At 44.1% G+C, this 15045-nt stretch overlaps 1 protein-coding gene across 2 annotated transcripts in view; it reads right to left on the bottom strand.

The window, feature by feature from the left end:
- LOC135029510 (multidrug and toxin extrusion protein 2-like) overlaps window positions 1-15045 on the bottom strand; it is a 220671-nt gene that overhangs the window by 28321 nt on the left and 177305 nt on the right. Inside the window, exon 13 of one of the 2 annotated variants that reach the window (XM_063953859.1) lies at window positions 3916-4139. The exons of the other annotated variant lie outside the window; for it this stretch is intronic. Coding sequence (XP_063809929.1) covers window positions 4129-4139 — 11 coding nt within the window. The 3' untranslated portion in view covers window positions 3916-4128. Of the gene's footprint in view, window positions 1-3915; window positions 4140-15045 lie in introns of those variants that run through there. 2 annotated transcript variants of the gene reach the window in all.

Below are 15045 nucleotides of genomic sequence, written 5' to 3'. Positions count from 1 at the left end.
CGCTCTTACCTACTCCCTGTAGCAGCCACGTGAACCAGGAGAGCGTCTGCGACCATGTGCCTAAAGCCGGAGAGTCTCTGCTGCCAGTACCTGGGAACAGGCCACGGGAGTATGCAACGCCGCTTGGGAGGTGATGGAGCTGCAGCGCTGAAGTGTCACCATGACATACAGCACTGACAGCCCAGTTTTGAAGACATTTTCTGTCAGAAAAAGCTTTTTCAGAGATACCCAGTGCATCCCTCCTGTTATGGTGACCTGCTGCTACAGCACCAACTAAAAAACAATGCATCCTGGGACAGCCTAAAGCTTTAGCCTGTTGGTGCCTCTGGTTCAAGATCCACTCTACACCCAATATTTTCCCTGTGGAACACAGTGTACCCTGCTGCAGAAATATCTTTGTATAGTTTGTATTCTAATAATTTACAATCTGTAAAAGGGGCATTCTGGCTTCTGTTATTATAGATATCACATGACCATATTCCCAGCATTCATCACATTCAAAACAATGGTTACTATATGTTAAAATTCACATTTACAGTCATATACTCACAGATATCGCCTACTTACCTTTCGGTCCCGATCTAGCCCGCTATCAACATAATATGGGGACCTAAATTCATCAAGCTTGGAAAATGCAACATTTTTGGAGCATGAACGCACGAAACTTCGAGTTTGTTCCAGCACCCCTGCTCCTTTCCCACCCTTTGTTGCAAAAAGGATTCAATCGGATCCCTCGATCCCTGTCAACTGGAAGTCACTTATGTATGAACAACGCATCCGCAGTAGCAGTGCTAGTCAGACTCAGCAATGCTACATTTTACGGCTACTAGCGGTAATCGGAATCGCAGGGACAGCTGATCTTCAAATCTGCTGTCCTCGCACCGCAGCAATGTTGAATTGTTCCAGTGATTTTGTCTCCACCACTGCTACTCATAGTTAGTTGGATACTTAATTAACTTAACCCTGATAAACTGGACAATCTACTGACAATTCTTGGCCGCACTGCCTACCTGGCCGCACTGTCTTCAGAAGTTATTGGCTGTGTGGCACTACATATAGTGGAGTTGGTCTCAGCCCAAGTACCACCTGGTGTATATTTTACGGCTACACCAATTCAGCTTTTTGTTACTCTGGGCCTGAGGTTTGCACAGAACTCAGGGCCTAATCCAGAACCCGTCGCTGATGTCCAAAAATTGATATGAAGCAATTTTTGCATATCTGCAGAATGCAGTTTAAGACCTGGAGGGGGGGTTGGAATGGGGCGCCGACGCTCCGTTTAAAGAGCACGGTCCAGACAATGGAGATGTATCCGTACTGTTGCTGGGGCGGCACACACATCCGCTGCAACAAAAAACATGGGGGTAGCCATCTGCCTTCGCAGCTAGGCTGCGTAGGAAGAGGGCTACTCGAAACATGCGAAAGCATCGCCGACGTGCAATGCTTTCACATGTCTGCGGGGGGGACCCAGCATGCAAGGCGGACCTGCCCTGTGCTGGGCGTCCCACTGCATGCCACACAATTTGATCGTACAGACTCATATCTACGATCAGGTATCAATTAACCACTCATACATTAAGAGATCAGCGCATGCACAGATGCAGCCCTGCACATATGCAGATCTCGGTGTGTGAGATCACATGCAATGTCCCCAAGTTGCAACATGGCTGACATGCTGTGACCAATCGGGGGTAGGATGGGGTGGCAATGGGGACCATTTTGCAAAACGGAGGCATGTTATCCCGTTTTGTATGTGTGCCGATGCCAGGGTCTTAGTCTCCCAACGCAGAATTCCTCGCCCCAGCAGGGGAGTTTGTCAAAGTCAAAAATATTACATAGAGAGACCATATAAACTGCACACATATAAGTCGCTATACTTGCAAATATGCGCAGCGAGCACAGCAATATATGGAAACACACGCATTTGCTCGGACATGGCACAGAGATGGATTCGGCACTTGTTTCATACAGTACATGGTTATAATAATGAACAGCACCAGACATCATGGAGATTTAGAATTGGCTAATGAATTAATGTCATGGATGTGTATCATTCGAACCGAACCAGATAAACACATCATGTTTGGTATTGAAGCAAGCAGAATGAGGTGTGGGTTAGTTTGAGGCCTGTTGTGTTGTTGTGGGACATTGCAGCGGATAGATATGATTATATGTATAAAAGCTAAGATCATATTGTTAGAACAATGGATGCTCAAGACAACCTTTTACTAAGTTTTCAGGGCTGAACCTGATTAGCATATACAAAGGAGAAAGAAAGACCCCTCCCCCAGGTACTGGTCAAACAGGAAGGTAGTGGTCAGGTGTGGCCTCAGAGAACAGATGTAATGTAGCTACACTCACAGACACACACACAGCTACCTGGCACCAAGCAGCATGGCGGCTGAATCCCCAGGACATCCTCCAAACTAAAGGCTAAGTATTGAACCTCACATGGCTAGATAAGGAAACAGACAGATTGCTTTCTGGTTTAAATAGGATATTGTAACTTGGTTGTGTGATTGTTGGGTGTTTGTGGATACTCTGTGAAGTCCGTGATGAATTGGAACAGTATACAATCTGTAGCATAGTATTTGTGGTATTTGTTTGCCTATGGAGATTTAAAATAGATTGTGCTGGTTAGTTATAATATATATCCTGTTAATCACAAATACCACCATGCAGTTACGTTTGTGTTAATTACATTGTGATCTGGTCTTGTGATGAATATGCTCTGGTTATTGAGATACTGAAGTTGTTTGGGATGTGAAATTATGAGATGGTTCTAGGAAGTTGGATTACATTGTGAAAGGTGATTTAGATGGTTTGGAATTGTAAAATCAGAACATATGCATTGTTTTGAGGCTTGGACATTTTGGAATAAAGTGCCATGTGTTTGGACCTGCAAATCTAAAATGGCTGCTGCTGGATGTCTTCCCCTCCCCCTTTCAGCCATGTGGTGTGGTCTTTGGAATCAAGTGGAGTTTTCTCAAAATGGAGTCTAGCTTCCATCCCATGCTGTATTCAGCATTGACTAACTGCGCAGCGATTGTCTCTCACATGTGTAGTTTTATCTGCAACCATGTTGTCTCTTATTTAATGTTATCATGAGCCATTTCTCTCTATCTCTCTCTTCTTCTCTTCCCCTTCCATTTTCCCATAAATAGTAATTGTATTGTATTTCTTGTGTAGTTATCTGGTTAGGTAGTCTCTGTTATATTGTAGTGTATCATTTGTACTGTGATTTTCTTTTACAAGTATATTAGATATAATACAGTTAATAGGCTTTGGACCCTAAACCAGTATCTGTGTATTTCCTATAGTGTTAAGTGTTCACTTGAGCGTCGGTGACGCACAAGCAGCTTTGTAGTTAGTCAGGTTACACAAGGTTGCACTTACACCCTGTATTCACATTAAGGTATTCTGTGTATTTCATTGTTAAAAGGTTTAGACATAAAGGTATAGCGTTGTGAGCGTCTGCGCCGCTGGTGACCTCCTCGTGGTCTCGAGCGTATGCTACGCCATAGCGAATCATTACTCTAGTCATAACCAATAAAGTGTCCTGTGATCACTGGGCCGTGAGCGAACGTGACGCTTGAGCGTCTCGCCTACGGCTGAGCGATCGTTACGCAACCAGCGTACCCGTACGGTACTTCTTAAGTAAACAGCGTACAGTGTTCTTAGACTTCATAAAGGGTTGATTATACGACAAAAGTATTTAGCATTGTCAATTGGGGGACTCGTCCTATCCTTCACATATCTCTGCTAGGTAATATCAGCAGACATTATCCATCAGCAAAGGGCGGGATCATATTCCTTGCAGTGCTGATTGGATAAGCGTCTGTTTCGCTTAGTAAAGGGTGCTGAGGGAATCCGGGACCGGAGGTAAGAACAGTACGCTATTGTCTTTGAAAATCTGGTTTTTATTTCAATTTGGTGCCAACTACACACTCAGGCCTAGAATAACTTTAGGAGTTTTGAATGATGACTTTCTTTGTGACAAGAGGCCGCATGGTCTGTCCACCATTTTGTGTGACCCTCATGGAGGTGGAAGGGGGAGGAGCAGCGGCCATTTTGGGAAGGTCAAATTTTTTTTTTTCTGAGCGGCTGGTTTTCAGTTGACTCAGGAAACAATCAGCCATCCACTGTCAAAAAAGAAATCATCATTTAATGAGTTTTTTTTTTATGCATTTATTTAATCTATATCATAGTCAATCATAAGTAATAGTGATTGGTACTTATATGTAATTTCATATGCGTGTGCTTACATCAATGTATGTTATTAGATTAAATTTAGAATTGCATTTTCATCTGTGTAAGTTTCACATCTCACCTTCCTGTTTGCCATTTGCATTGATAACGTGCTGAGAAAAAACAAGCACACAGCATAGAAGATACTGTGTGGTGTTTGGTAAGCGTTTATATAGTGAAATATCGCTTATAGTAAGGCGATACAGAAGCCACAAGACAATAGCACACATTTGTTCAGTTTCCAAAATTTAGTTTAAATACCTTACTTTACTGTAACGCCTCTGGGGAGAGCTATCAGACTACGGGAAATGATTTTTCTGATCAGAAAACTATAAGAATGATAGTGGGTTGAAAACGGTATGAGTGTATTGAATCCCGCTTTGTGGACTTTGTGATCTATGTGATAAAACGGTATTGAATTCCGCTTTGTGGACTTTGTGATCTGTGTGATCTATGTGGAACGTGATGAGCACGATCTGAGTGAAAACGTGCAACAGAGTGTGATAAAGTTTTCGTTGTATTACGCTCTGGCTGTTTTGGAGCACAGTAGGGAGACTCCAATGATCCTACCATTTATGGGCAACAAGTGTCTATAAGTGGTACGATTGGACCGCACGGTTGTATGTGTGACCAATAACGCAACGTGATATGAGGTCGTATATCCATGCGTAAATCTTGCCCTCATACGTGTTGTAGGGAGCACATGCAAGCGTGATTTGTGTAAAGAAAAAGGAAGGGAATTTTCTCAGGAAAATCTCTAGAGATAGGGCCTGCAACGGCTACACGTGTCTGCTAGAAGGCGGAACGGGGATACCCGGAGCAGAAGAAGTTCAGTGGAAGAGCTTTAAGGATTTCCAACGAAGTTCTGTGTTTGGTGCATTTTAGGAAGTTTTTCTGTGTTAAAAAGGTCCACAATGGCAGCCAAGTGCACAACACAGAGACGGTCGGAGGTCAGGATTCAGACTCCAGAGGCTTGCAGACCCCGAGGGTCTGCTCGGTTAGTAATGTGGGGGAAATATGGTCCCCACACTGAGACCTTTTGTGATGAATGGACACGAATGACTGCGGGGGATAAGGCACCATTTCCCGGGATAGGTAGTTTTGACTTAGAGGTGTTGCATAATTTAAGGCAAAGGATCAGTCTCATAAAATCCTGGAAACAACGAGTTAAACATGATGATTGTTTGCAGTTATGGCAACAGGAAAGTGAAATGCAAAGAAATGTAACTTACATATCTAACTTTCATCTTGAGAGGAGAGACATGGCATTGAAGAGGATTATGGTTGCAGAGAAATGGCACAATGTTGTACGATAAAAATGCACTTAGTAACTGTATTAAGAATGAAAGTGTTAAATGTAATAATGTTTATGAAAATGAAAGTGTAAAAATTACAAATGTTAACCTGTGCAAGTCGCACCCCATGTTAAACTTCCCTCAGGATTACCAACAAGAAAGTGAGCCCAGAATGATGTCGGCACCTCTTAAAGAAGCCATCCTACAAGACATCCAGGTGGACGCGACCAAATTGGTAAAGGCAATAATCAAACCCCCTAACGGAGGGTCAGGTGAGGTCGTGTCCACAGGTACGTACAATGTTTTATATCACGCACAAACAAATGTACCCCATATTATAAGACCAAAACAAGGTGATGTGATTGAGTTTAGTCCTGTCAGGGTGATCACAGTCCCCAATGGGAAGACTGATGATCAGGGAACCATTCCCGTCAAGGACAGTGCAATGCGCCATCCCTGGTCCCGGACAGAATTGAGATCAATCATGTCTGATTACCCAGATCCTAGGAAAGATCTAACTGTATGATCAAAGATTCACAGAAGGTATATCAACTCCGTAGACAACGACATAATCATGGTATCCAAGGAATCAGGTAGGTACAGGGAAAGCGGTTGATGGTGATGAGCATCCAAGCGTTTGAGGAGGCATCAAATCAACCAAAACCCCAGGCCATTGGCACATGGAGGAACTTAAGGATTTGTGATCTGTGTAAAAGAGAAGGGCATTATGCCAGCAACTGCAACAGCCCACATAAAATCAGACCCCCTAGACATGAAAATGAGCAAAAGTTATGACACACCAAATTATAATCAGGGATCATATAGGAAGAATTTTGGGCCACACCCATAATATATAGTCAGGAAAGGTGATCATTAGAACTGATGGTAAGCCTGAGGTAACGGTTAATAAATTGGGAGGTCATTCACTGAAGACACCGGAATGACCAGGTGAAACGTTGTAAATGTATCTGTGAAATGTTTTTTTTTCTCTCTCTCTCTATCCCCATCTCTGACGATTATTGGTAAGAATTCAAACATTGCATATCCACTTGGTCCTTGCAGAAGTCTACCAAACCCCAGCATGACCTATCCGCCACAATGTATTTCTGGCCAGATACAGACAGTGGAGTAATGCAGGTGCTGGTGGGGAGGGACTGCTCAAGGAGACCATTAGACACATAGATATGACAGCCTAATAAGTCTGACAATGTTTTTCTAATGCTAACAATGTTTTCTTAATGTTGACAATGTTTAAAAAAAAATGTTTTGTTTCTCTTTTCTTATTGATGGTTATTGTCGAGTTATGTAATGTATATATGCACATGAATTGTTCTCTATCTCTTTTTTTTTTTTTTTTGTTGTCTCTCTCTTCCCACTCATGTTTCCATGGTTTAAAGATGCTATGTCACCCCTCAGTTGGACCAATGGTAATGCCAGATTTTTGCTCCTTACAGAAAGATCGTCGGTTGGGAAGGAATATTGCATCACCAGAATGTTCGTTTGGAAGACTGAGAGACAGCACCTTTGAGAGGACAGCAGAACAAGAAGAACAACAAGACGAGAGAACTTATTATCGTAACAAGTTCTCTCCCCCTCAAACTGTTTTCTTATACCCCCTTTACAAATTTCTTCTTTTCTCCTCCTGTAAGATGGACTTGCCCCAAGAGACTGTGATATGGATTTTCCCGTTAACCATGATGTTGACCAGAGCAGTCTGTTTCGGTGAGAGTACCAGTGAGGTCGAGAAAGGATCCAGAAAGGTCCTGATGACTGAGACGGAGGTGTAAATTTCCAATAGCAACCCAATCACCAAGCAAAGGCGAGTACCGGGCACGATCTAACAACCATGTTATTTGTAAACAATTGTGAAGGATTGTTAGTTCAAAAAGAAAACTGTATCTGTAGGCTCTGTGACAATGGTTGAGGATGGATGCATAAAGAAATGCCAATCCAGTTTTAATATCCATATGGACCGGCATCCATTGAGTGACTATCACTCCTTAGTGGGTAGTGTGTTAAATAAAACAGATTGTTGGGTATGCTCTCAAGTACCTCAGGGTCATAGTAAATCAGGGCTAGTACCATTTCCTTTAACGGTAGGGGAGGTACTTGAGCTAAAGGGTGGGAGACCGGTGGACAGGAGGTTTAATATCTCCAGCCCTCCTAGTTTGAAGCTCCACCAATACCATGTGGATAGGTCCCTATTATGTTTTAACATCTCCAATCCCCGAAAGCCGGGAAATTGGGAAGTGTCATGGAGCAACCTAACCATGACCTTTTCGCATAGAGCAGATAGGATGCCTACAGATACAGAGCTTGTACGCCACATAGCCAGTAGAGGAAAATCTTTCCGGTATAGGTATACCTTAGGAAATAGGATTACGAGAGTTGGAGAAGTATCACCAGGATACTGTGCACATATCGTACAAACTGATACGTGTACTAAACAGATGGGAGAATTAGGGTTAGGAGAGTTCACATGGAAAATGTGTAACATGGTAATGACATATTCCGTCCCATATGTTCTCCCCGATGATGCATATTTCATATGCGGGAGAAAGGCGTATGAGCGGCTTGCCCCAAACTCTGAAGGATTGTGTTGTATTGGAAAAGTACTACCTGAGGTAATGAGTCTAAGGAGTGAGGAAACTGTAATTAACCTGGATTTGGTATATGACCCAATGATAGAAACCATGATGTGATGAAAATGCGATTATACGGTCCGTTTCTTTCACCTGTTTTTCTGCTTTTCTCCAAGATACAAAGACCCCTTGGACGAGGAAGTTAACGAGACGCTATACAGACAACAGACAAGAACCAAAGATGAAGTTTTGACGACCTATGATATGGACACTTGATGAACTTTGCCATGGATCCCCAGTTTCCCTAGTATTTTAAACTCACGCTAGCCCAACATTTTTTGTAAATCTGATGGCACTGACAAAGCTATTTGCTCATGCCCAAAGAGCAATACAGCGCAAAGAAGACGACTCTCAACAGATACCGAACAAAACTTCAACAACAGATGTACATTTCCCTGACATAGAATATCATTGCATTTTCCATAAGTGTTCTTTATCTTCATCTCTACAACCCTCAGGTAATGACACACATAGTCGATAGGGAATACAGGCACAGATATCAGCAACCACATACCTCCCCCATTCATGTATCATCAACTAAAATGTGCTCCCCCATTTTGTTACAACCACAGCCGAAATGAGCTCGGTAAAGTTTGACAGCCCATCCACAGACCCTTAGTACGGGATAAGAAGGAATTCAAATGTATACTTCGCAATACCTCGAAGCTTGATGTACAACACGTACGGCACGATGATACATGACCCCCCAAACATGGATTCATACACACATGCTTCTGCTATCTCACTAGGTCATACCCTCTTCACACCTTCTCCTCTCTCCTCCCTTACCCAACCATGGAAATGTATTAACCCCTGACATATATTTTTCTCTTTTTGAAATGTTTTAGGAAGTGGCAGTTATTGGTGACTGCCAAAGGGTGGACTGTCAAAGTCAAAAATATTACATAGAGAGACCATATAAACTGCACACATATAAGTCGCTATACTTGCAAATATGCGCAGCGAGCACAGCAATATATGGAAACACACGCATTTGCTCGGACATGGCACAGAGATGGATTCGGCACTTGTTTCATACAGTACATGGTTATAATAATGAACAGCACCAGACATCATGGAGATTTAGAATTGGCTAATGAATTAATGTCATGGATGTGTATCATTCGAACCGAACCAGATAAACACATCATGTTTGGTATTGAAGCAAGCAGAATGAGGTGTGGGTTAGTTTGAGGCCTGTTGTGTTGTTGTGGGACATTGCAGCGGATAGATATGATTATATGTATAAAAGCTAAGATCATATTGTTAGAACAATGGATGCTCAAGACAACCTTTTACTAAGTTTTCAGGGCTGAACCTGATTAGCATATACAAAGGAGAAAGAAAGACCCCTCCCCCAGGTACTGGTCAAACAGGAAGGTAGTGGTCAGGTGTGGCCTCAGAGAACAGATGTAATGTAGCTACACTCACAGACACACACACAGCTACCTGGCACCAAGCAGCATGGCGGCTGAATCCCCAGGACATCCTCCAAACTAAAGGCTAAGTATTGAACCTCACATGGCTAGATAAGGAAACAGACAGATTGCTTTCTGGTTTAAATAGGATATTGTAACTTGGTTGTGTGATTGTTGGGTGTTTGTGGATACTCTGTGAAGTCCGTGATGAATTGGAACAGTATACAATCTGTAGCATAGTATTTGTGGTATTTGTTTGCCTATGGAGATTTAAAATAGATTGTGCTGGTTAGTTATAATATATATCCTGTTAATCACAAATACCACCATGCAGTTACGTTTGTGTTAATTACATTGTGATCTGGTCTTGTGATGAATATGCTCTGGTTATTGAGATACTGAAGTTGTTTGGGATGTGAAATTATGAGATGGTTCTAGGAAGTTGGATTACATTGTGAAAGGTGATTTAGATGGTTTGGAATTGTAAAATCAGAACATATGCATTGTTTTGAGGCTTGGACATTTTGGAATAAAGTGCCATGTGTTTGGACCTGCAAATCTAAAATGGCTGCTGCTGGATGTCTTCCCCTCCCCCTTTCAGCCATGTGGTGTGGTCTTTGGAATCAAGTGGAGTTTTCTCAAAATGGAGTCTAGCTTCCATCCCATGCTGTATTCAGCATTGACTAACTGCGCAGCGATTGTCTCTCACATGTGTAGTTTTATCTGCAACCATGTTGTCTCTTATTTAATGTTATCATGAGCCATTTCTCTCTATCTCTCTCTTCTTCTCTTCCCCTTCCATTTTCCCATAAATAGTAATTGTATTGTATTTCTTGTGTAGTTATCTGGTTAGGTAGTCTCTGTTATATTGTAGTGTATCATTTGTACTGTGATTTTCTTTTACAAGTATATTAGATATAATACAGTTAATAGGCTTTGGACCCTAAACCAGTATCTGTGTATTTCCTATAGTGTTAAGTGTTCACTTGAGCGTCGGTGACGCACAAGCAGCTTTGTAGTCAGGTTACACAAGGTTGCACTTACACCCTGTATTCACATTAAGGTATTCTGTGTATTTCATTGTTAAAAGGTTTAGACATAAAGGTATAGCGTTGTGAGCGTCTGCGCCGCTGGTGACCTCCTCGTGGTCTCGAGCGTATGCTACGCCATAGCGAATCATTACTCTAGTCATAACCAATAAAGTGTCCTGTGATCACTGGGCCGTGAGCGAACGTGACGCTTGAGCGTCTCGCCTACGGCTGAGCGATCGTTACGCAACCAGCGTACCCGTACGGTACTTCTTAAGTAAACAGCGTACAGTGTTCTTAGACTTCATAAAGGGTTGATTATACGACAAAAGTATTTAGCATTGTCAAGTTCCAGTGGACATTTTGAGTAAGCTTACGCTTACTCAGATGGCTGTGACCATCGCGACCTGTGAGCTGATGCTGCCTCTTCAAACGAAGCACTCTTATCTGCGATGCTGGCAGTAGGAGTATTTTTTTTCAGGTGCCTCATGTTAGGGACCCATCTGATGAAGCTCACCACGTTGTAGTGTTTATCAAGATTATTTTGTCTATCAGTATTCTTAGTGCTTGGAGTTTACACCTGCATTTTCTTTTTCCTGCAAATACTTGTGGTGCAAGATCCCTGTCACAAAACAGAGGCTTTTAGCACTACCCAACCACCTGGGTTACCTCCGCCACAGACCCTGGCACTGTCCGCCGTCAGAGCGGTCATCTGGCGTCCAGTGTAGCCACTTGTGCACTGAAGCCTCCATGCCTGCATTTACCCAGCTGGCGGCCATAGGGTTCCTCTGTGACCCAGCACGACAGTGTTCCTGCAGATGATCTCCTTGGATTGCGCCATGACAGTTCCTGGTCAGCTGATCGTCTCAGGCCCAATCTGGAATCACTTCCTCATCATGTGTTTCTCTCATCCAGTCAGCAGAGAGCAAGGGGTATAAATTCCAAGTCCCAGCATTGGCAAGCTGTCTGTGCTTTGTTGTCTTTCAGCCTGTTGTGAGCTCCAGAATCTCCTGCTGTTAATAGACAGAGAGCAGTTCCCATCTCCAGCACTACTTGACTCTATGGGTGTTCTTAAAGGGCCGCTACTGCATTAACACAGCAGCATATCCAGGTTCACTGGCAAGCCATTCCCAGTGTTCCCTGAGGGACTGGTCTGCTTACCATCAAGGCATTAGTACTTTGCTGGAAAGCCAATCCCAGCATTCTGAAAACCTGTGTAAATGCTGATTTACTTACAGGACTAAAAGCAATACTTTAATACACTCAATACACTTTAAAATCGAGCCGCTGCGGCCGCTGTATTCAATCCTTAACCTACGTACTTTTTACTCTGTTAGCGTACAAAGTCCTGTACCGTGCACACACTTTGCGTACACACACCGCGACGGACGTACAAAGTACACGCAGTGCATGCACACACACCGACACACTGAGAGCACAATACAGCTTCACGTGTGGCTAAAATACACTTATAAACTTAGCAGGGAAAGAGACATGACACCAATTCTACCTAAGATGTTGGGATCCGACCCGCCAACATATAATTGATAAAAGGGGGTTACAATAGATATACAATTACAATAAGAGAAAAGAGGCTACAATACAATGGTACATAGGTTTGGTATCGCCAGCGCCACACGGTCCGGTGCTCAGTCAATCAGCAAGATGACCTTCAGAGAGAGATTGGTTGGTTTGAATAGGTGGGCGATGTCTGTTCCAGGTGTGCTTGCAGTTGGTCTCTACTGGGTTCCCGCCGAGTATCAGAGTACAGTAAACACAGTATAATAGTAATATTCTGTTCCTGTGCATAATTATGTGCAGGAACGTGCTATCTTCTGCAAACTGCTACCGGAATGTTGCCCTTATAATACCCTACAGTTGGATACCAAACACCACCTCATAACCTAATGCTGTCCCCTCATATCCTGTAAAGGTGAATCCCTTTGTTGTTGTACCTTTTAAACAAGTAAAACTTGCTGATGTGGTGCGTGTGGGCTATGTGTACATTGTGCACTATGTGGATTAAATATGAGATAATAAGATTTTAAACCTACAGGTAAATCTTTTTCTCCTAGTCCGTAGAGGATGCTGGGGACTCCGTAAGGACCATGGGGATAGACGGGCTCCGCAGGAGACATGGGCACTAAGAAAGAACTTTAGGTATGGGTGTGCACTGGCTCCTCCCTCTATGCCCCTCCTCCAGACCTCAGTTAAAGAAACTGTGCCCAGAGGAGACGGGCAGTACGAGGAAAGGATTTTTGTTAATCCAAGGGCAAGATTCATACCAGCCAACACCATCCACACCGTATAACTTGGGATATACGAACCAGTTAACAGTATGAAACAACACAGCATCAGTCCGAGACTGAGGAAAACTGTAACATAACCCTTATGTAAGCAAAAACTATATAAAAGTCTTGCAGAAGTAGTCCGCACTTGGGACGGGCGCCCAGCATCCTCTACGGACTAGGAGAAAAAGATTTACCGGTAGGTTTAAAATCTTATTTTATCTTACGTCCTAGAGGATGCTGGGGACTCCGTAAGGACCATGGGGATTATACCAAAGCTCCCAAACGGGCGGGAGAGTGCGGATGACTCTGCAGCACCGATTGAGCAAACATGAGGTCCTCCTCAGCCAGGGTATCAAACTTGTAGAATTTTGCAAAAGTGTTTGAACCCGACCAAGTAGCAGCTCGGCATAGCTGCAATGCCGAAACCCCTTGGGCAGCCGCCCAAGAAGAGCCCACTTTCCTGGTGGAATGGGCCTTTATTGATTTTGGTACCGGCAATCCAGCCGTAGAATGAGCCTGCTGAATCGTGTTACAGATCCAGCGAGCAATAGTCTGCTTGGAAGCAGGAGCGCCAACCTTGTCGGCTGCATACAGGATAAACAGTGCTTCTGTTTTCCTGACCCTAGCCGTTCTGGCCACGTAAATTTTCAAAGCCCTGACCACATCAAGGGACTCGGAATCCTCCAAGTCTCGCGTAGCCACAGGCACCACAATAGGTTGGTTCATATGAAAAGACGAAACCACCTTTGGCAAGAATTGAGGACGGGTCCGCAATTCCGCTCTATCCATATGGAACACTAAATAGGGGCTTTTATGGGACAAAGCCGCCAACTCCGACACTCGCCTAGCCGAAGCCAAGGCTAACAACATGACCACTTTCCAAGTGAGATATTTTAACTCCACCGTTTTATGTGGTTCAAACCAGTGCGACTTAAGGAAACTCAACACCACGTTCAGGTCCCAAGGTGCCACTGGAGGTACAAAAGGAGGCTGAATATGCAGCACTCCCTTCACAAAAGTCTGTACTTCTGGGAGAGAAGCCAATTCCTTCTGAAAGAAAATGGATAGGGCCGAAATCTGAACCTTAATGGAGCCTAATTTTAGGCCCAAATTCACTCCAGTCTGTAGGAAGTGAAGGAAACGGCCCAGATGAAATTCTTCCGTAGGAGCATTCCTGGCCTCACACCAAGAAACATACTTCCGCCATATACGGTGATAATGCTTAGCTGTCACGTCCTTCCTAGCCTTTATCAGAGTAGGAATGACCTCATCCGGAATGCCCTTTTCCGCTAGGATCCAGAGTTCAAACGCCATGCCGTCAAACGCAGCCGCGGTAAGTCTTGGAACAGACAGGGCCCCTGTTGTAGCAGGTCCTGTCGTAGAGGAAGAGGCCACGGATCTTCTGTGAGCATTTCCTGCAGATCCGGATACCAGGCCCTTCGTGGCCAATCTGGAACAATGAGAATTGTCTGTACTCCTCTTTTTCTTATTATTCTCAACACCTTGGGGATGAGAGGAAGAGGAGGAAACACATAGACCGACTGGAACACCCACGGTGTCACAAGGGCGTCCACTGCCACCGCCTGAGGGTCTCTTGACCTGGCGCAATACCTCTGTAGTTTTTTGTTGAGGCGGGACGCCATCATGTCTATCTGGGGCAGTCCCCACTGACTTGCAATCTGTGCGAAGACTTCCTGATGAAGTCCCCACTCTCCTGGATGCAGGTCGTGCCTGCTGAGGAAGTCTGCTTCCCAGTTGTCCACTCCCGGAATGAACACTGCTGACAGTGCGCTTACATGATTTTCCGCCCAGCGAAGAATCCTGGTGGCTTCCACCATTGCCACTCTGCTCCTTGTGCCACCTTGGCGGTTTACATGAGCCACCGCGGTGATGTTGTCTGACTGGATCAGAACCGGTAGGTCGCGAAGCAAAGTCTCCGCTTGACGAAGGGTGTTGTATATGGCCCTCAGCTCCAGGACGTTGATGTGAAGACAAGTCTCTTGACTTGACCAAAGACCTTGGAAGTTTCTTCCCTGTGTGACTGCTCCCCAACCTCGGAGGCTCGCGTCCGTGGTTACCAGAATCCAGTCCTGAATGGCGAACCTGCGACCCTCTAGAAGGTGAGC

Source organism: Pseudophryne corroboree, chromosome 2 (assembly GCF_028390025.1).
Source record: "Pseudophryne corroboree isolate aPseCor3 chromosome 2, aPseCor3.hap2, whole genome shotgun sequence".
Classification (NCBI taxonomy): domain Eukaryota; kingdom Metazoa; phylum Chordata; class Amphibia; order Anura; family Myobatrachidae; genus Pseudophryne; species Pseudophryne corroboree.
This window is presented reverse-complemented; position numbering and strand designations above follow the sequence as displayed.